At 41.7% G+C, this 22,812-nt stretch overlaps 2 protein-coding genes across 2 annotated transcripts; both read right to left on the reverse strand.

The window, feature by feature from the left end:
• Positions 1 to 5,492: 5,492 nt before the first annotated feature.
• slc35b2 (solute carrier family 35 member B2) lies at positions 5,493 to 11,200 on the reverse strand. Its single transcript, XM_046372882.1, has 4 exons — positions 10,931 to 11,200; positions 8,569 to 8,756; positions 8,270 to 8,430; positions 5,493 to 7,553 (listed from the first exon to the last, which is right to left on the reverse strand). The coding sequence occupies exons 1-4, from the start codon at positions 10,948 to 10,950 to the stop codon at positions 6,621 to 6,623; spliced, it is 1,302 nt and encodes a 433-aa protein (XP_046228838.1). The 5' UTR covers positions 10,951 to 11,200; the 3' UTR covers positions 5,493 to 6,620.
• Positions 11,201 to 13,023: 1,823 nt separating this feature from the next.
• nfkbie (nuclear factor of kappa light polypeptide gene enhancer in B-cells inhibitor, epsilon) lies at positions 13,024 to 21,910 on the reverse strand. Its single transcript, XM_046372883.1, has 6 exons — positions 21,136 to 21,910; positions 17,585 to 17,687; positions 15,882 to 16,092; positions 15,525 to 15,613; positions 14,423 to 14,671; positions 13,024 to 13,869 (listed from the first exon to the last, which is right to left on the reverse strand). Exons 1-6 carry the CDS (start codon positions 21,453 to 21,455, stop codon positions 13,801 to 13,803), a joined length of 1,041 nt encoding a protein of 346 aa, XP_046228839.1. The 5' UTR covers positions 21,456 to 21,910; the 3' UTR covers positions 13,024 to 13,800.
• Positions 21,911 to 22,812: the final 902 nt, after the last annotated feature.

A 22,812-nucleotide genomic window follows, 5' to 3' on the forward strand; every position in this document is an offset into this window, starting at 1 on the left:
TTCAACTTGAAATGTGCATGTGTGGAACTGTTCTGAGTGACCACTAGGTGGGGACATGCTCCATAAGTGTTGAGTTATGCTTGTAGGGACGATGTTCACAGAAACGTCTCGGGTTTACGTTTATTTAAGCAACTCAGACTTAAAACTTTTTTTTTTTTTTTTTTTTTTTTTTTTTTTTCTTAAAACCCTTTTAGAGACATTTTTCTCTGGCCTGTATGTACAGTATTGTTTTGCAGGGTGAAGAAGGGTTGTTTTTTCCCTCACATTTGGACCACTGTGGAGGGCATTTTTTTTTATCATATTTCGGGTCACCTCTTAGTGTTTTCTTGGTTTGTGTAAAGGAATTGTATGGGAGAAGGGGTGACTCTTAATGGATCATAAGGAGCCTTGGGATTATACCGTTTATCCCATGGTGAGGTGTGCCAGAGGTTTGGCAAGCATCAAGTATCAGTGTTTGAAATGACGTCTTTCTTTGAATCCTGCTCCTGCCCAAACAAAGCAGATGCTCCGCATAGTTTCTGATCAGGTTAAACCCCATTAGCTGACTGCACTGGCTTGAATAGGCAGTTTAACCTGAATTATGTTTGACATGAGAAATCTGTTGTACAAATGTCACATCTCAGAAAATGCTGAAGCGCTTGCTCAGACAGAGATATATCTGTGATTTTTAACATAAACAGCTGTGACGGAAGCTACATGTCGTACAGTAGAGCAGATTGTAAGCAGCATTAAGGAAGTGGAACAAAGACCCTGTGTGCTATGACAAAAACATGTGGATGGAATGACTTGGTAAAATACAGCCCTGAACTGGATTCGCAAGTTTCTTGAAAGTGTGAGGCGTCATGAGTTGTACTGACTGGGGGAAATGCAAATGCAGTTTTCCTGGAAGTCATGCGTCTTGTGCAGGTTTGAGGGGGCGGCAGCAGCTTTTCTGCTCTCATCAGTATAAACAGTGGGTGTCTGTCCCTCCTTTAATACACACTAAAACTCACACACTCACTCCAGTCAGAATGATAGTAGGAAACTTCATCGGTGTCATTCAGAAACACACTGAAGACCGATGTTTTCGTGGCACCTAAAACGCCTCGACTCGACCACCTTCTTAGTTTGCTGCGTCTACAAATTCTTTGTATTATGAAGAGATAATTGAACAAAGCAGCTACTTATCAGCATTCAGTCCTTTATGGAAATTAATGTAAACAAATCATGCAGCGTCATAAAATATGTTAATTTCTGTAATAGAAACTAAATAGAAATAGAATAGAAAAAGTTGGAAGTACTCTGAAACTCAACAACAATGTACTTTGAGACAAAATATTTTGTCCAGTATGTACAATCAGTCTCTATATTATTATGATATTTGACAGACTCCAGCTGCTGATAAAAATCAGGATATGATCCAAATCTAAATGGAGACTGTGTATCAACCATTGCCTTTATAGTGGACAGAGCATGCTCACATACTTCTGGCGATATAGTAAAGCTTAACTGGTTAGTTTTAGTTTAGATTTTAGAAATTGGAAAAAAAAAAAAAACGACATTGACATTAAACACTTTGTGCCCTTTACAAATGATACAAGTAATTTTAGTAGTTACATATGAATGTTGGTGTGACACAGGATATTGATGTCTCAAACCAAAAGGTTACCCAGTATGGTGTCTAAATATTGATGGTCTAACTCCATTTAAAACCAAATTTATTGAAGTGTAAAGTCATCCTTTAGTTATGTAACCGATTGTTGTGCGGTTGAGTTTGGTCAAAAGTTGTAAGCAAGAAGTTTTTATTTTTTATTTTATTTTATTTTTTATACAAGCTCAGATACAATCATGCTAAGTACAACATAGTGATGCAGCACCTGGCGAACATGCAAACTTCACACAGAATCAAACTGTTGCTCTGAGGCAACAGTGACAGCGACTATGCTGAGTCTAGAGTGGAAAAAAATATGTCAACTGCAAAAATTACACGTACAGGAAAAACAGGAAATTTCCTGATGTGTTTCATCAAGAGTCAGTTCACATTTTCCTCATTTTGAAAGGTGCTTCTGGTTTGACCTGCGTTTAAAAAAACAAAAAAGACTTCCTGTAGAAACATTTGAGTCCCTTGTGTAAATCAGCCCACGAGGGCTGAGTGCATTAACCTGGGAGGGGGGGGGGTTCCTGGTGTTTCTGTGTGCTGGGGTGTTGACATTTGCTTGCAGTGTCACAGTTCTAGTGATCTTTGTAACTTGTCATCTCTTTTCTCTGTATTGCGCGTGTCGTTCCATTGCAAGCTGGCAATGGAAAAATGCCAAGAAATAGACTTGGTGTTGACAGGAAGAACGCATGTAAAAAAAAAAAAAGGGCTGCTCTTTGCTCTTTCTGACTGAGCAAAAGAGCAAGATGATTCTGGACCACCTTCACAAAATTTGTGTATATGTTGATGTCTTTGTGTATCTTCATATTTCATGGTGACTCCAATGAATCCAATGAATAGATAACTTAATGTCTTGGTGATAACAGACCAACACTGGGAAGTGTGGCATTTGTATCACTGCAGAATCTGCAGATAACATGACGTACAAAGGTGTAGCTTGGTTTGACAGTTTATTCTGCAACCACACAATTCTGCAGCGCTGTGTGGCACAAAGTAAGTTTCCATGACATTTACAATGCAAGTTGCCAGAAAAAAATTTAACTACTACTCATGATCTGAAACAGTTTTGTTACACACATCAAGCATAGTGCTACTTCTCATATCTGACAGCACTTGGTAAGTACTAGAGACAGGAACTGGATTAACACCCACACTGAGTAGGAAGGAAGAAAATGTGCAGATTAAAGAAGATTTGCGCAAGAGATAACGATAACCTTTATGAGGAGGTGTAAGAGGATCACACATGGTCTCTCATGCTGTGTTCCACATATACAGTAAGGCAGTGCGTGGTGTTTACCTAAAGGTTAGAAACACCGCTTTGATGTCCCAACGCCCAAAGCTGCAAAAAACAATTAAAGGAAACATGCTTAATCGGTTTCTTTTCAATAATTACAGAAGAAGACTGACACCACTCTCATTTTTTAAAGTGCTAAACAAAAAAAAAAGAAAAAAAAAAGACTTGCACGAGGTTCTTGAAAATGTTTTCCCTTCTCATTCGAAAGGCTTCTTCAGTTTAGAGTCCCTAGCTATTTCACCTCTTCTGTGTCATGTTTGTGAAACAGTAAGCTGCCACCAGCAGCTGGTTAGCTTAGCTTAGCACGAAGACTGGAAAGTAGGAGCCGACAACAGTGGATGTTACTGAGGTTGGCTGCGCAAAAACCCAAAGATTTTCCTCAAAGTCTTAGTTATGGTTTACTTGAAATAAAATTGTTTGTACAAAACACTCTTATAATTTTTTTCTTAAGGTTCCCTTAAAATGTTCACAAAATTTGGCCTTATACTGGATTTACACTCTTAAAGTTAGCTAGGTAAACCTGACCAAGGAGTAGGCTGGGACATAACACCTGTGAAAAGCAATTTGTAATCTTGTAAACTTTTCTTGTTCACAGACTGGAAAAACAAGAGTCTGGTAAGCAGTTAATTAACCTGAACCTGACTTGTTCCTGTTTCTGCTGTTGTCCAACCTTTGTGGTAAGATAAGTGAGCTATCAGCAGGAAGTCTGTAAGCTAAATGTAAGTTGTTCTGGAAGGAAGATGAGAAGAGGCAGCAATCTTTTCATGCAGCTCTCAGCAAGAAAGCAAATAATATTAACTAAAAATTTCCTTTCAAAGGAAAATTGATTCTTTTCACCCTCTCAGGTTTCTGAGTAAGCCATGCATGAACCCCCTTCCAGTTCAGCTGCCCCTTGAGGTGTGAATGACATTTTCGGTAAGCTCCCAAGTAATTCCGGGCATTGCCATAAACAGTCAGATATTCACGTTGGCTAATAAAAGTTAGAATAAAAACACTAAGACTGTCTCATTTCTGCAGTCAGACCAAGAGCCCAGACTGACTGGTTGGAAGCCGAAACCAGAGGTCCCCCCCCCCGCCCCACACACCCCCCCAAAAAATACACACACCTCTTTTGTCATTTGCATTATTGAAGAGAGGACTGGAGATGCTCACATTGTGACGCACTATTTAAAACTAGGTTGTAGGACGTTGTGAAATGAGAGGTGCGGGGAAATTCCCCCGTCAAGCAGCTGTGAGATTGATAAACCTGGGGGAAATGTTTTCTCGCTCTTCACAGTCAAACACAGTCTTCAGTTTGATGTTCAGTGAATCATAATAGTGGTCTGGTTTATGAATTAGTGTAGAAGACAAAGAGCAGCTCAAACATGTTTGTTTCGAAATTAACGTATGCTGTCCTTTCTTGGTCAGACTGGCAAGAGTGGAGGGATTACGGTGGAATGACAGGGAGGAAAGACAATTTCATGAATGATTTTATCCGAATTGAACCAAAAATCTGCAGCAGTTGCGCAGACAGGACAACTTCTGACAACCTTATAGCACAGTGACCGTTGAAATGTGTATGATCTATCATTGTAGAAATCCTTAGGCCAAAACCATGTTCACTTTTCTTCTAAGAGCACACACACCAATCGGCTGCAACATTAAAACCGCCAGTTTAATATTTTGCAGGTCCCCCTTGTGCATGTGGGACCTCTGGAGAGTATTTTGTGGCCACCATGAGAATGTTGGGTCCCTTGGATCCTGTGCATTGAGGGTGGATTCTTCTTATTCCTGTGCATCCTGCAGATTCGCAGTCAGGTTAATCTGGGGAGTCTGGAGGCTGCTGTTGTGGTTCTTGAGATGTTCCTGAGCTGTTTCTGAAATGTAACGGGGTACATCATCCAGCTGGGGGCTGCAGTGTCGGTGGTTGGTGTGTTGAAGTGTCATAACAGCAGTCTCACAAGTGTATTACTGGTCCTGTTAGGTTCAAAGTCACTGTTACGAGAACACTTGATGGAACCGAGCCCTCATCACTGTTGGTTTGTCCTGCTCCGACAAGTCAAAATGTCTGCTGTGCAACCTGTTCATTTTTGGATTTCTGGATTTCTTAACATCTCAGCACACTGCGGGTGTTACGATGGACTGATTTAACTTTGCAGATGCTTGTAAGGAAGATAACCAGACCAAAAGCTTGTTATTGAAGCAATATACAATATTGCCAAGTTCAGACCTGCAGAGGACCAGATGAACACACACACACACACTAATGCACTTTACTATTGGTGGTCTGTTAGTCCATCCCACTTTAATCCAGACCATTGACATATATATGGAGATATATACAGACAAACATTTTGACACTACTTTCATTTTATAATTTATTGCTGTCTAACTAGCTTCTTTTTGGCTGTATTTTTTAAATTCTTGATAAAATGATCTGTACTTTCTTTTCTTCACAGTCATTATTCCTAATTTGAAAGTTTTATAATCATTATTATTACATTACTCGTACAGTAAACAGCACTGAACACAACACAAATCTTTTAGCTCAATGTTAAACAGTAAACTCAAGCCACTTCAGTGTTAAGTTAATTTAATGTTTTATTATTAATCCAATAACCAGAGGAAATAGTAGAATGATAAAAACAAGGTACCAATAACATTGCTTTTCCCTTGTACGCATTCTGTCCTCCAAACTCCATCCCTTAGCCAACAGTATTTTCACATCCTTATGAAGGCAATGAGCATCATCATCCATTCAGTATTCATCCAAACATTCACATATAACAGTGAAACACATGAAGCAGTCCTTTTACAAAAGTACACAACAGACAAGTTGGTTGGAAATAAACAACGACTGAGAGATCTATTTACAAGGTTTTTAGCCCAAATTTAAAACATTAAGTAAAGTCTGTGTTGAGGCAACAAGAAAAAAAAAAGTCATCTTAAAATAACAGGTTGCAAAAAGTACCAACATCGGCATCTGCTTCAGTGATTGTAAATTATACAATTTGTAAGTAGTGCGTGCCCTGAATTACACAAACCCTGTACCACTCTCTATTACAGATGGTATCCTCTTGTAATATGTTAATATACCTTAAATTAAATAGCAATATACGCACCATGTTTTCAGGCTATGTTTACAGCGTTAAAAAGATAAAATCCCACATGAATACACATAAAAGGGCCCTGCTTTTCAACAGAGAGGACTTTGAGATAAGCATCTGGCTTTTGTGACTGAAAGCTCAACAGAGACAAGGTGTTGTCTTTGCAGAAGGTAGAGCTAAGTAAGGGAAATTGTCATTCATGAAAATTAATGCTAAGTCATACAGCTCACATACATTTTTCGGGGTCACAGTAACCTTTGGCATGGCTGCACGAGCCATGTACAGTGATTTAGAAAAACAATACTGTTAAACTGTGAAAGAGCTGAGGAGGCAGTTTGGACAGTTTATGGTTTGGAACTTGTGTATTAGACAATCTTTTAGGCACTCAAAACTTCAATAACTGCTGTCCTGACAAATCACCTGGATCCCTTAGGGGCATCTTGGTGGAAGAGTCAGAGCTACAGAATCCCTTTTCTGTACCACTGCTAACAAAAATAAAAACAAATGGAAAAGAACAGTAAAAACCCAACAGATACACACAAATAGACAAAAACCACCACTGAAAATGTGGTCTCAGTTCCCAGATTGGTGCGACCTTGGAGCTCTACACCTTCTGTACGTGCGGCTGTGCTGGTCGTCGGCCCGACTTCATGCGGCTACGTGCATATACCCGTAGGAAAAGTGCCAAGAAAACTACAGCAACACCAAAGCCACCTACAATGGTGACAGCGTGACCGTAGAGGAAACAAGAGAGGAGAATGGCGATGGCTTGCCGCAGGGTCATAATGATGGTGAAGACTGCGGCACCGAACTGGCTGATGGTGTAGAAGATGAAGAGCTGGCCGCACGCCGAGCAAACGGACAGCAACACAGCATGAAAGGCAAACTCGGAATGGCGGGTCATGAAGGCCAGCGAGTCGAAGAAAGCACCCTGCTCCAGCAGCGAGCCGACGGTGAAGAGGCATGAGAACAGGTTTACCCCGAACATCATCTGCACTGATGACATCTTGTACTTGAACAGGTTGTCCTGCCAGTTGGAGGTGAAGCTGTCGAAGACGATGTAGCCAATGAGGATGATGATCCCGCTGAAGGTGGTGACGGTTGACGGGTGCTTGCTGGTGGTGCTGGACAGCAGGAACATGCTGACGCCCACCGAGATCAGCACGGCCGTTAAGTACTCCCAGTATTCGTAGCTCTTGTGGGAGATGATCTTACCCATGAGCATGACAGGAATGACTTTGGAGGCCTTGGCCAGGACTTGAGTGGGGAAGCTGATGTACTTGAGTGCCTCGTACTGACACCAGCTGCTTAGGATGTTGGAGAGCGAGGCGAAGGAGTACTTGTACATGGGTGCTCCGTGGCGAGGTTGCTTGAACAAGATGCACCACAGGCCTGACACAGTGAGAGCCAGGATACGGTTCATGAAGACCAAGAACTGAGAGTCTGTGAATTTCTCACCCTGCTCTTCTGGTGCTGCGGCTCCGTAGGAACGAGTCATCACCCTCTCCTGCAGGACTCCCCATGTCAGGTATGATGCCTAAGAATATAAATACTGACTTAACCTTTCCAGTGTTACATTTTTAGCCCTAGAAATGTAGTTAAAAACCTTTTTAGTTGCACAACAGTGTTTCCATTGGGGGAACTGGTTAGTGGGTTAGTGTTTAAACTAAAACAGCACAAGTGCTAATAGTGTTGAAAATTGCTGCACTGTCATCATGTTCTTAAAGCATATTGTAGGTTTTCATTTAAGTCTACCTTAATACAATACTCAAATGTCATTTGTACTTTGAGACATTGGTCTATATAACTATTCCTCTGCTCCATACAGAGAGTGAAGCAAGCCCTTTCTAATGCAGTTACACTGTAATCTGGTGCTGAGCAGGCGGTGTACACTGGCTTAGGTAGCATATGCCCAAATGCTCTGTGGAGCTGAGGGTATCCGCAGAGTTGGGCAATAGTCTTTAAGGCAGGCCCACCCTATAATGATTTCATGGATGGTGAAGTTACTGGGCTGCACCAGCGTCTCTTACCAACACCTCCCTTTACACAAACATCATGGAAACATCTTTCAAAATCCCAAGTGGACTGAGAACAGACCAAAGTGTGAGCGTAAGTACACTCACATCACGCAAACACAAGACAACCCTCTCTACAGCTGCACAAACAGAAAATTCATTACACAGGGGTATTACAGGGATTAAAGCTCATTAGTTTTATGTATTTTATGACTGTATTTTCTGGGAGGATCCCCACCTGAAGTCCGGCAGCACAAAAGATCAATTTGATGACCTGTCTGACTGACGAGCCGGATTCACCCTCGTTCCTGGGTGCAACTGGCACGTCATCCAACAAACCTGTTTTGGCCTCGCTGCCAAACACACATGTCTTTATGATAGGGTAGCAAGGCCCACTACCTGCAAGAAAGGCAAACATACATACAAATTAATAATGAACTTAATATCAAGGTGGTAAGAAAGGGGACTGTGACAAGTTTCTGGTCTTAAACTGGCATACATTTCCAAATTAGATGTCGGTATTTCATAAACCCAAACCTGTTTCTAAATAGTTGATGCGTTTCAAGTATCTAATGAGGAGGTAGCCCGGGATGATGATGGTGGAATATCCCAGCAAGTTGACGAGGAAGCGGAAGAGCCAGACATCTTGCCAGCCTTCCAGTAGCGACGACTCTTCAGCAGCCACAGTGGAAGGGAGGAGAAGCAACACAAGTGCAGACCAAACTCTACAAGGTCATACAAAATGGCATATCAGTCCACACTGTGAAGTACATAACAGAAAAAATATCACTCTAAATCCTACAGTAATATACAGTGTATCTGTGTGTCTGCTTAAGAGAGGGGATGGAGCAACACAAGTGCAAACATTTTGAATTGTAGTCAGGCAACTACTCAATGGTTGGCATCAACCATGTTTGATCTCTGTAATGACGTATATGATTAATATGACAATAACAAAACTGATGACAAATATCAACGGGGTGGCAATATGAAAACATCAGTGCTACTTTTTACTGTTTTGTACTTAGATAAGCACAAACTAGGCGGCTAATACAAATATAAAATAATTTGTCAGCATTTCATAATTTCTTCCTCATCACACTGCAGCCTCTGGAATCGATTTATTGTGCAGAATCTGTGTATTCCTCTGTTCAGGCACCTTGACAGGATACCTAAAGACAGTGTTTCTTTCCAAACGGGACTGGGACCTGTCACTTGAAAAGAGGAATGCCATGTCATCTTGCATCGAAACGGAAGTCTTGAAGCAGAAACAACTGAAAGGTGCTGCTCTGGGCAGACATTTTGCAATGAGATGAACAATGATGGCAAAAGTGGAAGGTCTAGTACAGCAATTTAGCATAACTTTTATAAAGTTTGGGGGGGGGGGCTCGCAAGAGATAAATCGAATCAATACATTTGTCATATCATATACTGTACAAGTGTTTTCACCATGGATGTATTGAGGAGAACTGAAAAAACCTCCGCCACCTCCCCCCACTTCCATATTTTTGGACAGTGTTCCCCATTCAAGCCAGTCGAACACATGCTTGTGTCGGCTGGCTCCCGGTACACATGAACCGGGTAAAATAATTTTGACATTCGGAAAAATATATTAATTGTTTCACAGCTTCTCCTTTTCTAATGACCATATAAGGATTTGGTACTCACAAGCTGAGTAACCATGACAAGCAAACCCAACTTCATGCATATCATAGCTTAGTCTAGTACAGACAGCTCAATAAGAAATCAATTAAAACAACTACAGCCTGTTAAACAAGTTGGAAAGTGAGAGGAGCTACATCACCCACAACCACAAACAGCCTTAAGAAGACAGATGACTGAAGGACACCTGTGGTGTAACCTTAGCTTCCTATGAAAAAGGTGTGTGCCTTGCTGTCGTGGCACAGAGTACGTATCCAATTCAAAGTGAGGGCTGTGCCTCCTCCCAGGGGGGCTTGTGAACCCGACTCATACAGACCCTCTTTGTGCGGGACTCTGCTGTGGCCTGGTCAGCCAGTCGCCCACAGCAGAAAGAGAGAGAGAGAGAACTGGGCTCTGAACAAGCAGTTTATTACATGGAGGAATGCACTGCACTGGCCGGTCGACTGACTCACAGGCTGCTAAACCACAGGCACACAGAACACTGCCAAAGCATACCTGAATGAGTGCTTGTGTCTTCTGTGAGTGTAAGGAAGCAGATAATATGGACTCAAACTGATGCAAGACAGCGCCATCATCCTTCCTAACAATTGGACAGAGTGGTCTGGACACATTATTATGTTCACAATCAACACATCGGTGCAGAAGGGAAAAACCCAGACAGGCGTTGGACTAAATTATATGAGCAGATCAGATGCCCCAAAATTTCAGCCATACTGCCGCTGCAAATGTTTCCAACATCCGTTATTACACGTAATGTTTTCTTACCAGACATGGTGCAACCACAGTATTTAGAGGTGTTAGACGCTGGCTGCCTTGCACACATAAGTTTCAACATTATTAAATGACTTGTCTCTCCGTATGTAACTTTGATATCTGAATATGATATGGTCACAGCTATAAGCATTTTTGACCCTACGTGGATACCATTCCACCATTTCAAAATGCACCGAATGTTTTTAAAAAGTAAGTATTAAGTAAGTATGATGGGGAAAAAAACACTTGCGGTGGAAATATAAATCCAACCTGTGCTTACCGAAACTGTACAAACTGTACAGTTTTACTTTAACCAGCTGATTGTTTGCAGACTGCAAAAAAACCACACTGACAGTCACTGTAACTATGAGTAATGAAAATTACCGGTTAGCTGACAAGTAAATGAGTGAACTGACTCATCCAAAACTCATCTCTAGCGTGACATATTTTTTTTCAGCTAGCTTTTCTAGGTCTCTAACGTTACCTCCATAAAAAAGATGGCATTTTCCCACGCACTGTGGCCCGACACCTGGCGCAGCACGCACGCCGACAGACTCAGACGTCTCCGCTGTAACAGAGCATGAAGCCGCACGGATCCGGCAGGTGACGATGTTTTAATAACTAGGAATTGGCCTCTTTCGGGATAGCCGCCTTTAGGCTTAACGTCTTCAACTTATCCTCAATGGCCGATGTGTTCACTTGAGCAGGAAAGCACCCTCCTCTTTACTCAACACTAAAGGATGCCGGAGACAGGAAACAGCGCTAATCCGGCGACACTGCCCCTATCGGCGTGGAGGAGTAGCTGCAAGCTCATTTGTGGAGCGCATTTGAAAGTACATAGGGCTCATAAATTGCAGCATAAAAACATGTTTATATGAAAATATATTTCTATGATTTTTAAAAATATATAAGAGAAAAAAATATTGTATAGGTAAAGATGTCAATGCCTGGTAGATAATGAATGATGTGTGTTTTAGGTCAAGTCAAAAGGAAAGTTTTTAGTCCGACTCTGCTGTCTGCCCTAAACTTCTGAGCAGTGATAGAAATGTGGAAACTTAGTTGTACAACAGAGCAAAGCAGTGAAGCACAGTAGAATAAAGAGCAGCTGCTAAAGTTGTGGCTCAAATCCCTACTCTACCTAAAAGTCAAACCACCCAAGAAGTGCATAAAGTACTTAAAATAAGTTCCACTTTGACCAGCTGCAACACCACAAAGCACATATTAAGGCATGAGAAATTTACACACTTCTTCAGAAATAAGAAAGGGGCCATTACTACTTTTGATACTCAGCAGACCGTAATATTACGTACACTCAAAATTTTGTGACTTTTCGTAGCAGGAATATCACAGGTGGAACTGATACCCTTGATAATGACTCTGTTCCATCTGTGTGTCCCAGTAAGCGGAGCCTGTGAGAGGACATGAACAAAACATCCAAAAGGAACGCAGCCATCTTAATGCTGAGCAACACAACATCACAGGACGCCATAGAATAACACAGCACTTCTTACAGCAGAAATACAGCTGTATTTGTCTCCATCCCCATCTGTTCATTTCCACCTAAAAGCAGCATTTGCACGCAAACGTCTGCATGTTAGCCTTGTGCAATGAGTGTTATGTTATTAAAACAACACCTGGCTCATTTAGTGAAAGAAGACATGTGGCAGAGTATTTTATGAAAAGTGTAAGTGGCTTATCTGATTTTTTCACAACACTTTTCTGCTTTTAACACAATCTGTGGCAACACCAGCATGACCTGCACTGTATATAACATAAATAGCTTCACGCCATGGTCTCAGTGGGGAAGTAGATATAGTTTCATAACTGTCTGTTTTGGCTGTCACCATAGTAAGTTCTGTTTGTGAACACGAAATCCGCCACTCACAACATCAAGTATTTCCTTATATTAAATGTCGAGAGTTATTCTGGCTGATATCCCAAGCGAACATGAAGTGCGGACTTTCTGTCATCTTATTATTCAACCAGTTTTGAGAAACATCTGAGTGGAATTTCCAGCCGCTCCACAGTCATTGTACTTGAGGAGGCATCAGGAAGAAGCCGCTTACAGGAAAACAAAAGATACACCTTACAAAAGCAGCTGACAGGAAACAAAGAAAAGAACTGGGGATGTTTTCACAAAACAGGTTGTCATAAAGTTTGCATTACAGTTTAATTTAGAAACTTATGATAGGGTGACTTAGCTGTAAGACTGAGCCAGTCATACAATTCAAAGTAGTGATTTAACTGTATCCAAGCAGTTAGACAAAAACAAAACAATAGACAGAAAAAACAATAAAGATTCTTACAGGACAGAAAAGGCTCATCGGATTACCTAAAATCTTTTCTCACGCAAATGGCATATAAAATTCTTGCTACTTCGTCTCTCCCTGTTTCCACAGGTGAAATATCTTTAGTGAAGCTCTTTCACAAACTTGGAACTGCTGGAACACAACAGATGTTATTTATGATGTTGAGTTTGGGTGTGTACTGATGCCACACATATCGCTGAAAGGCACAAACGCAATGTGAAGTTTCCCCAAAATTCCCTTTACCCAGAGAAGAGCACAACATGCAACATGAGTTTTATTTCTTTTAATTTTATTACAAAATAAATGAACCGCTTTTATTAACTAGACAGAGCAGTGCAATTACACACCAAAGTACAATAACTGTATACTGCAGATTAGAGATAAATAAAGAAAACTGTTTCAACAACTTGAAGTAGCAAACCTAGAAAAAAAAAAAAATCAAATAAGAGGAAGCTGCGTTTTGTGTTATATATTACTTTCTATGTGGGCTCCAGTTTTTGAACAAATAGAATGGGTGTGATTAGTTTGTCTTCATAGGACCGCAGGTCTCTCTGGGATGACACAGCAAGTTTTACATTTAGTAAATGGAGCACTAATTTTACCTCTGACTGCGTTCTTCAAAAAGTCTCTCTGTGGATACAGCGAAAGGCCGCATTTTCAGATAAACAGAGACACAATACGAATGCAATCACAGCACTGATGAAGGTTGAGAAATTATGACAAAGTTTTTACGTTAATGTGATAAAGAGGTAGAACTTATGGACGCTGGACGTGCCGATAAAAAGTCTGGCACTCACACTGTGGTGACTTTTGCTGCAACCCCCTCCAGAAGCATGCGGAAAAAAAGCGAAGTAATAGAGCCACACAGATTTTTGTTTTCCTTTAAATCAGTGTTCAATCAAAGCAGAATCACCCTCTTTGTCAGAGCAAAGTAAAATTTATACAGTGCGCATATTTGTCTAGATGATGGATAAATACAGATCAAATCAGAATGTACTACAGAACTTCAGCTCAGACAATTTCAAGATTGTTGTTCTGATTCGCCTCAGAAATTCATGCCCACCACCGACCTTCCAGAGATTTGGATGTCATCGAAAGGAAAGAGCGCCAGAATCTGAAAGACAAGAGCACAAAAGGTCCAGTTTTACTCATGCTGTCTCTAATTGTCCATTTGCCGTCCTTGCCAGATGACAGGAAACAGACGCAAAATCACCTGACAGCCAGCTGAAGTAAACGAAGGTTACTGGACAATAAATGCTGTTCAACTCAAAAAATTCCATTAAAAAAAAAACCAAAACCAACAAGTGTTTGGTCATTTTTTTCACACTTCCAGCTGCCTGTGGCACTCCAAACCATTTCTTTTAAAAACAAGAGACAAACATATAGTTTCTAAAAAGGCTCAGTTATTTCCAGAAACAGCTGCACACTGCAGTTTTTAGCAAATGCCACCCAAACAGGAGTAAACAGTGCATTTACACTGCAGCTGAACACACATTTGATGCAACTATCTACAGAAGCAGAATGGTGTATGTAGGACCGACTCAGAATAAACCACTGTGCCCAGTATGTCACACAATGCAGCTCTGTGGCAGATAGGAATAAGCTTTAAATTATGTATGATGGTCCATCCCAGCCGCTCTCTCTAACTGTCAATCACAGTAACTTACATCGTCGTTGCCGTCAGCCAGATCCAGCGCCGTTTCATCCTCCATGTTTCGCAGCATTGTGTCAGCACCCGACTGGCAGAGCAGGTTGGCGATGGCGGCGTCCTGCCTCCCGACCGCGAGATGCAGTGGCGTGCAGCCGTTAAACATGGCAGCGTCCATATTAGCTCCTCTGCTGAGCAGCAGCTTCACCGATGCCGTGTCGCGCAGCTCAACGGCGAGATGAAGTGCTGTTTTGCCACTGGTTCCTTCCTGTGAGGAGTGCAGATGAGGAGAAAATAGTAACGAGAAATTCCAGAACCAAACAAACAGGAAAATATCAGTAAGTATAGACGTTTCATTTGAATCACTTTGTTAGTTTGATTTAATTTTTTTTTTTCTTAACTTAATTTTGCATTCTGCAAACTTGGAAGAAAAAGAAGCGGTAAGTCACATGATAATAATAATAATAATGATAATCATAAGAGGAAGAAGAAGAAGAAAAAACATCGGTATTTGAGGCGGAGTGATATGTTTGGCCGGTGATTTAAACTGAGAGGAATGTCTGGGGTGGTTTCTGGACTCACTGCCATGTTCCCTTCCATCAATAGAAAGTTAAGAGTGGCCGGGCAGTCCAGCCTAATCATATCTCAAATCTAATTATGTCTCCTGTGGGAAGCCCTGAGCTCAGCTCATATCACTATCAGCATTGCACAGGTGCAGCAGATTTATAGACAGGAACACAACATAAGTCTAGTAAACACTGTTTGAAAGGGAAAAGTGTGATTATAAATACCAGAACATCACCAGCTCTGGGACTAATTAAACTTTTATTATTAAGATTATACACTAATAAACTGTAATGTTTTCTCATGTTCCCCTTAACTGTTCTCTTTCTCAATGTGACGTGTAATCTTAAATCTCATGAGTGGCAGGTCAGAGTCAGGAACAGCTGCTCAAAATCAGGGAGAATTTGAAGCTTATTTAAAGTGTAATTCAACGCAGAATCACATACGGACAACAAGCTTCTACTTGATTTTCACTGAGGTGAATGATTCTGCGTGGATTCATCCTTCATGGGAATCCATATGAGTCACTAAAGTAAGGAGTCATTTCCCGGACCAACCTGGATATTCAGGTCTGCTCCCTTTTTCGTCAGGAGCTTCATAATCTGAAGTTGCCTGTTCAGTGCAGCCAAGTGAAGACAGGTGAGACCTGCAAGTAAACATCTTGTTTGAAATGTGGCACGTGGGGTTCATGCTGAAGTCAAGAGTGGCAGAAAAAGAAGCATTTACAAATTCTGTGTTTTTCCAAATGACAAAATCAAACTGAGACCATGAGGGCAAAGACCAAACCCGCCACATCTGCGCTACCTTTGACACTGTTGCCGTCGCTTTAGAAGCTGACAAATAATCACACAAACAATGCAGAAGTACACAAATTCCGCAAAATAACTACAGTAAATTGACGTGTTTCTCATCACCTCTCCAGTTCTGGGTCTCCAGGACTGGCGCCAGCTTGCTCAGGGAAACGTCTCTGGTCATCTCGGTGGCGCACTCTGTCTGCCCTCGCTGGCAGGCCACATGGAGCGCTGTGTTCCCATCCTGGTCCTGCAGCTCCAGGCTGGCCCCTTTCTCCACCAGACACTTCACCACACCTGCCAGGTTCAGGTAGGTGGCCAGGTGCAAAGGGCTCTGAGGATCAAGACAGAAAAAAGGATGTGTGATGCATTCAAAACTGCATGTCTAATTTTGATAACTGAATTAGTCATTGATCAAGGAAAAATCAACATTTACAAGGTCAGGCTTTAAAATTTGAGGATGTGCTGCTGCTTTCTCTGGATTTAAAACATGGTGAGATGATTTTGGATTTGAAGACATTTGTTTTACTGTTTTTTTTTATTGTCTGTGTCCTTCAACCCAGCAGCTTCTACTCTAGTCACTGTTTTCATGTATTTCCCAGAATGCCTTTGAACGACAACCCTTAGAAAACAGCCATTTGCCTGTTGCATTCAGCCGCTGAATGACACAATAGAGAATTATTCCAGCTGAGCGAGCGAGATGCAACTTCCATCCAAAACAAACAACTGTTGCTGCTGCATTGCACCTCACACTGTATGTGTGTGTGTAATGTATGTGTCAAGTTTGACACCTCAGCCTCTTATCTGTGATGTCATCCTTTTTATTTTTGAACTTGCCATCACAGTCTGTAGTAAGACTGAATTGCATCAGTGCACCACACAGTAAAACTGTGAAAAAGGCGCAAAATCCATCATCAGCGGCTGTTTTGTTTTTAATCAGTTTGCAAAGGTCTGAGGGCGGACCTTCTTTTAAAAACCCTGAATGGTAATGGTGGCCTAGAGGTTGGAGAAGCGGCTTGTGATCGGAGGGTCACTGGTTCGATTCCCCCACCGGAAGGGGAGGAAAAATTTGGGTGTGGTGGAGTGATTAATGCGAAAAAACGCCCCCCCCCCCTTCATTAGCCGGCTGATGTGCCCTTGAGCAAGGCACTTAACCCCCCAATATGCTTCCCGGGTGCTTGATGCTGCCCACTGCTCCTGTGTGTGTTTCACTGCATGTAATTTGCCAGGTGTTGCATGTGTGTGTTCAGCTAAGGATGGGATAAATGCAGTAGTCAAATTCAGTATGTGTGTATGTAAAACTACATATACTGTCAATAAAAGTTGATTCTATTCTCTTAAATGTGAGGTCTTAGAGGGACTGTGCAAAATAAACTGAGGCAATCCAAAACGGTCTCAGGTCTGAGTCACTGGGTGAAGTGCTGAGTCTTAAATTCTGTCACTCTGCTCTGTCTTCACTTTGGCTTCTGCACTAGCGAGACTCAGGTCTGACATCTTGAAGGACTGGAACAATTCCTCCACCCACATCCATACAAGGATGCACTCCACAGCTCCCTGCGGTTCTATTTCTACAGGAGGTAGAGGAGGGGAGTTTCCATTCAAAGTCCCTTATGAGCTAACGCTGGAACCACCCACAGTGACGTCCCTGAGGGAGGACGGACTGCAAATAAAGAGGAACAACAGTTCTCTGGAAGTACAAAGACATAAATAATGTCACTGTTTCCACAATCAAGATACTGAGTAAGAGGAAGTCGCTCTGGATTGAAAAATTCCAGGAGAAGCTGCAGAATGCTTATGTAGTGGCAAACGAGTCACGTTGCACTCACCTGGTATAAATTGTTTTGGATGTCCAGGACTTCTTTTGGGAATAGCTGTATCAACTGTTGAGCAATGTATTCTTCTTCATGGATGATTGCTAAGTGGAGGATTCTACAGGAGCAGCAAAGGGAAATAAACATCTTTATTCACTGTGCCTGCAAAAACTTGCACGCTTGCTTTCTTTCACATTGAGCAATCGACCCCCAAAAAAGCAGTAGAGTTGAGTAATAAAGAGAGAGAGGAAAAAAAGACTGCATTTCAACAAGTCAATCTGTTGCCTCACAATTTTCCTCAGTATTCATCTCAAGAGACTGCCTCGAAACTTCACATTTAGTGGGCTGAATGACAAGATTTACTGGCTGCACAATCCAAACTTTGTTTAGAGAAGACAGTATAGCCAGCCGTCCGAGCCAAAGGGCACGTTAAAATGGCCTATAAGTCAGTGCATCATTGTAGGTTTTGGTTTAAAAGACTCAGAGCAAATGATAAAACAAAAACCAAAACACACTAACCTCAAAACCTGAGTGGGAAGTTGTAGCAAACAAATGTGTGCAAAGAGCAGGAAATGGAACAGAGCATTAGAGCTTAATTTAGACTAACCCAGAACAACACAGAAAGCCTCTCATCTGTAAAAGGATTCGAAAAGATTCTTATCAAAGTTTAGCTTCAAGCTGCTTCACATTTCTGTAGCATCAGCCTGCATATCCAGAGGTGAAACTGTCACAAAACTGCACGAGGATGTCACTTTGTTGAAGCATTCGGTGTCGGGCCGCTAATAACAATTAAACTGCAAATTATTTTCACTTTTGCACTGTCAAAACATTGCAAAAAAAATGTGATGTCATCAAATTGCTTCTTTTTTCCCCCCGAAACCAAAGACTCTTCATTTTCTATCACTTCTATCTAACTGAAATCATTTACAAAAATGAACTGACAACAAATTAATTCCCCTTACTCGACTGTTCGATTAACAGACTTTCCTGTGCAGCTCCGGCGTGGTGTACTGTAAGTACTGTAAAGTGTAAGCCCCTGCAGCTACATCAATGAGTTTTTCCTTCCTGCAGAGCGAATGTCTTTTAATTATGCAGAGACAGACAGACAGTGTGGGATCAAACGTTCCTGCAAAATGTCACAGTGCAGACTTCTCACTCAGCTGTCTGCTGCGAAAACTTCAATAACTTCAGTGGTGCAACAACGTAATTCACTTAATGTCCCAAAAGTATAACAGTGAGCTGCCTGCTCTGACACATACAATGCAATGGATGATATATTACTTGTGCTTTTTAACTGGTGGATCAATGTAATCCATTTACATTATGCGGCATCATATTTGCTTTGCATTTGCTTTGTTTTCACAGCCCGGAACAAAAGAACTCGATGGTAATCTTTAACGAATTGGAAATCTTCACAAAAAGTTCCCATCCTACAAAAAAAAGTACTGTTTGAAAAGTCTGTACCGCAGGTGCATAAATTGCAGCATCACTCTCGTGACAAAATAAATAAAAATCATCATATCCGGTCCCTGTGCGCGGTATAATCATTTATTAGTAGAATAACAAAAACAATCAGCAGCATTTAAGTCGATTTTCATGCTAAAAAAATAAAAAATAAAAATAGACTTCTCATATGTGAAGATTTGCTGCTTTTCTTTGTCTTAAACAGGACATATTTGGGCTTTGGGACAGTTTTTGAACAAAACCGGCAATGTGAATGCTACACTGGGCTCCAAGAAAATGTGCCGAGCCTTGTTTTCAGCATTTTCTGTTTTATAGATCAAACAGAAAATGAATAATCCTGAGTTGCAGCACTAATTATAACTGAAACAGAGTGCAACCAAGTACACGTCTTTCCATAAAAACCAGACGGTTTTCATCCATCAATCACCCCTCCATTGGTCTAAGTGAAGTGATGATGTGTCTCAGGGGGAAAGTATCCCGATACGTAGGTGAGTCAGGCGACTAAAAAATGTCATCAGTGACTGAATTAAACGTCTGCAGATTAATTACAAACCAGTCAGCCCTGTGAGAAAACATCATATTGTGAAAGGGACTTCCTGGTTTCCTGGATTTGAATGAATAAGAAGTTGAAGAAAAAAAAAATCCCACAGGGGAAAAAAATAATGTCTGCATGATTCTCTCTCGGTCGAAGTAGCGCAGTGTGTGGCGTGTTTCAGTTTTTCTTTTTTTTCCCCTCCATGACAGGTACATCTATAGTTGGGTCGTGATAATGAAACCATGTGGTCCCAACAATCAGTAGCGGAAATAAAAAGAGGTCAGAGACGCAAAAACACGTCTACAATGCTGTGAATACATCAATAGCCGGATTACACCAGTGTCTGCAGCTGTCAGACGGATGACAGAGCGAACACATGATGAGTGGGTCACACTAGAAGGTCTACACGGGTTCACGAGGCTGAGCGTGGAGGCCGAGGTGTTTGGACTGCATGCAAAAAGCTGCAGTTTCATTCAGCCAAACAGAGAAGTGAACACTGTGACAGGTAACTGACTTTTCTGAGCGCCTGGTCTGATAAGGAGGGGGGGAGGGGGGAATAAAGAAAGAAAAAGAAAGAGACAGAAGCTAGTGAACCGTGGGATCCACCAATAAAAACACACACACACACACACACCCCGTCCCATCCTGATCGACAAGTTTCTTGGATCAAAAGCCATCCACACTGCCGCCTCACAGCATGTGCTTTGTCTGTGCAGCACGGGGAAGTCCAGGCCAATCTGTTTCACTTCTGTTTTCTGACAGAGAGAGACGCCGTCCACATTCATGACAAGGACAAAGTTCATTTAAAAAAGCCTGCAGTATCGCACCGCAATGAAATCCCCTTCAAAACCAGCAGCACAGGAAGAACTCTGCCTCAAATTCTTAATAAACTGCACTTTGTGGACGTTTTAGCAACTCCAGTGGAATAGTAAAAAAATAAGAATTCATTAGCTGCTTGCACCATTAATAAAACTGAATCAGTCTAATTACTGATTAGTCTCTCAAAACCTGAACCAGCAACTAGTCTGACAACTGAGGGCCCTTGTTATAAAACAAGAAATGCTGAATATTTTCTGGATCCAGCTTTTCAAATGTGAGCATTTGCTGCTTTTCTCTGTTTCTTTTCCATTGTGTATCAAATATCTTTGGGTTTTGGACTGTTTAGTTGGACAAAACAAGACTATTGGACTTTGAGATCGTATGATGGGCATTTATCACCATTTTCTGACAGCAAGCAAAATAATTAATGACTGAGATGATAATTATTATTTGCAGCACCGACCACCAAAGCTGCTGATGTTAAAATCACCTGTGCGCGCTGACAGGGCTGATTAACCTAACCACGCGCAAAGTGACAGGGGTTGGAGTTTAAAAAATAAACTTATGAGCTAATAAAAAAGAAAATTGTCTCTTTTTCCAGCTTTGCGCAATCCTGCAAACTACTTCGTGACAGACGGACAGAAAAAAAAAAAACTACGGAGGAAAAAAAGCTGCTGAGAACTCAAAGAGAGAAAGAAAAGGATTTTGCTTTTACATAAGAAAGTGAGAAAAATAAACACAAACATACGTGTCTCCATCTTCAGTAATAGTTGTGAGCAAATTCTCCTCCTGTTCAGAGAGTTCAGAGATCTGCGCTTGCTCCTCTTTGGCGCTGGAAAGCGAGCAATCCCCCACGATTTCTGAGAGACTATCCACCGTGATGGACGAGGAGCCGTACGCTGAGTCCAGGCGCTCATCCCCGGTGGAAAACTTGTCCCTCGGCCCGCTGAAGTCGGCGCTCGGCTCCCGGGGCTCTTCTGACTTCAGTATGGAGCGATACGAGTCAATGCCCGAGTCTGTGCGGCTATCCTCCAGCAAGTCATCTTTCCTACAGTCGTCGCTCGCCATGGTGGCGGAGGCTCGGCTGGGTTTCCCCCTCCCGCCGATCCCTGCGGATTTAGAGGCTACAAACGCGAGCTGTCGCCGCTCGGTGCTCGGTGATGTGACCGGACTCCGAGGAGAGGCTGCTGACACCTGAGGAAACCACCGCTCCTTTGTGAAACCAGAGGAATGAGCCGCTACGTTTCATGCCACTAACCAACACACACAACCTCACAGCAGCAGGCCTTCATGGTTTTGGTTTTTTTTTTGTTTAAAAAAAAAACTCGATTACTGACTTTTTAGAAAGTTTTAAAATAAGCTACGATCATTCCAGACCTCCTGAAATCGGTTAAAACACGCGAAATGAGTCGAAAACGGCTGCTAGTCGTCTACATATCCGGTTAGAGCATGAGCTCCAGGCGGAGGGCATATGAGCAATGAAATGCGATAAGGGGAAGCGCTGACATGTGAAAGGCGAAGCTGTTTTGGTCACGCGGGGGAATCCCCAGTGCGCGTGAACGATCACAAACTTCTGCTGTTACAGCGTCAAGGTCTGCTGGGCTGGTAGTTACAGCGGAAGTGACTATTTCAAAATAAAACTCCAGACCCTAAAGAGGCTTGCTTTCATACTGCGTTCAAAACAACACAAAACACAGGATTGTTTTCGACTGTTTTAGGAAAATTTACTAAAAATCTGGCTCTAATTAAATTATTTTCCGAGGACGAGGGCTTCAGCCCTGAAAGTGTGAGAAAACCTTTTGAAAAAGTGTATATGTATGACACTCATCTCCAGGAATGGATTCTTTACCTTACTGATCAAATTAAATATAAAAAAAAGTTTTAAAAAAAGTTACAGTACTAGAAGTTAAGATCACTCAGTCTGAGTCTTCTCAGTTGACTCTTGATCTCAATAAGACACGTTCAACACACGAGTTTTATTTTCTCAAGTCGAAACCGGAAGCCCCAAACCTATGCAGTAGTTGGCTTGTCAGTGGTTTCACCATTAAACTACAAACACTTTATATTCAAGGGGGCTTCAGCCCTTATCTGAGAAGCCGCAAAACCCGAGTTTAATTTACATAAATCTTGCAGAATTTAATTTGACAGGCGCACTGCAGAGTCATTATGAAGCAATGTGAGCTATGTGCTCGTGGCTTAGAGCAAACTGCACTTTGACAAATAGTCTTATGTAACTCTGCAGTAGTTGTTTGGGACACCTGTGAGGGAGCTCCTGTATCTGTCCATTGATAGATTCAAATAATCGTTTAAATCGTCTGAGAAAGTATGGAACAAAATACCTTTGTTTGGCCAGTATTTTCTGTCATGGGCCGACGCCTGTGTAGCGGAAAAATAAATATGTGTCAGCAGACTTTAAAGTTTCATT

This window comes from Scatophagus argus, chromosome 19, assembly GCF_020382885.2.
Source record: "Scatophagus argus isolate fScaArg1 chromosome 19, fScaArg1.pri, whole genome shotgun sequence".
In the NCBI taxonomy this organism is placed as follows: Eukaryota; Metazoa; Chordata; class Actinopteri; family Scatophagidae; genus Scatophagus; species Scatophagus argus.

What these genes read in the sequence shown, in the direction of transcription:
- slc35b2 (XM_046372882.1), bottom strand. Translation starts at nt 10,950, where the DNA reads ATGCCATCTTTTTTATGGAG. An exon ending in ATGCCATCTTTTTTATGGAG is followed by an intron (nt 8,757 to 10,930) that starts GTAACGTTAGAG and finishes ATGACCTTGTAG; the next exon opens with AGTTTGGTCTGCACTTGTGT. An exon ending in TTTGTGCTGCCGGACTTCAG is followed by an intron (nt 7,554 to 8,269) that starts GTGGGGATCCTC and finishes TTATATTCTTAG; the next exon opens with GCATCATACCTGACATGGGG.
- nfkbie (XM_046372883.1), bottom strand. Translation starts at nt 21,455, where the DNA reads ATGGCGAGCGACGACTGTAGGAAAGATGACTTGCTGGAGGATAGCCGC. An exon ending in ATTACTGAAGATGGAGACAC is followed by an intron (nt 17,688 to 21,135) that starts GTATGTTTGTGT and finishes CTGCTCCTGTAG; the next exon opens with AATCCTCCACTTAGCAATCA. An exon ending in TGGCTGACGGCAACGACGAT is followed by an intron (nt 13,870 to 14,422) that starts GTAAGTTACTGT and finishes CTTGTCTTTCAG; the next exon opens with ATTCTGGCGCTCTTTCCTTT.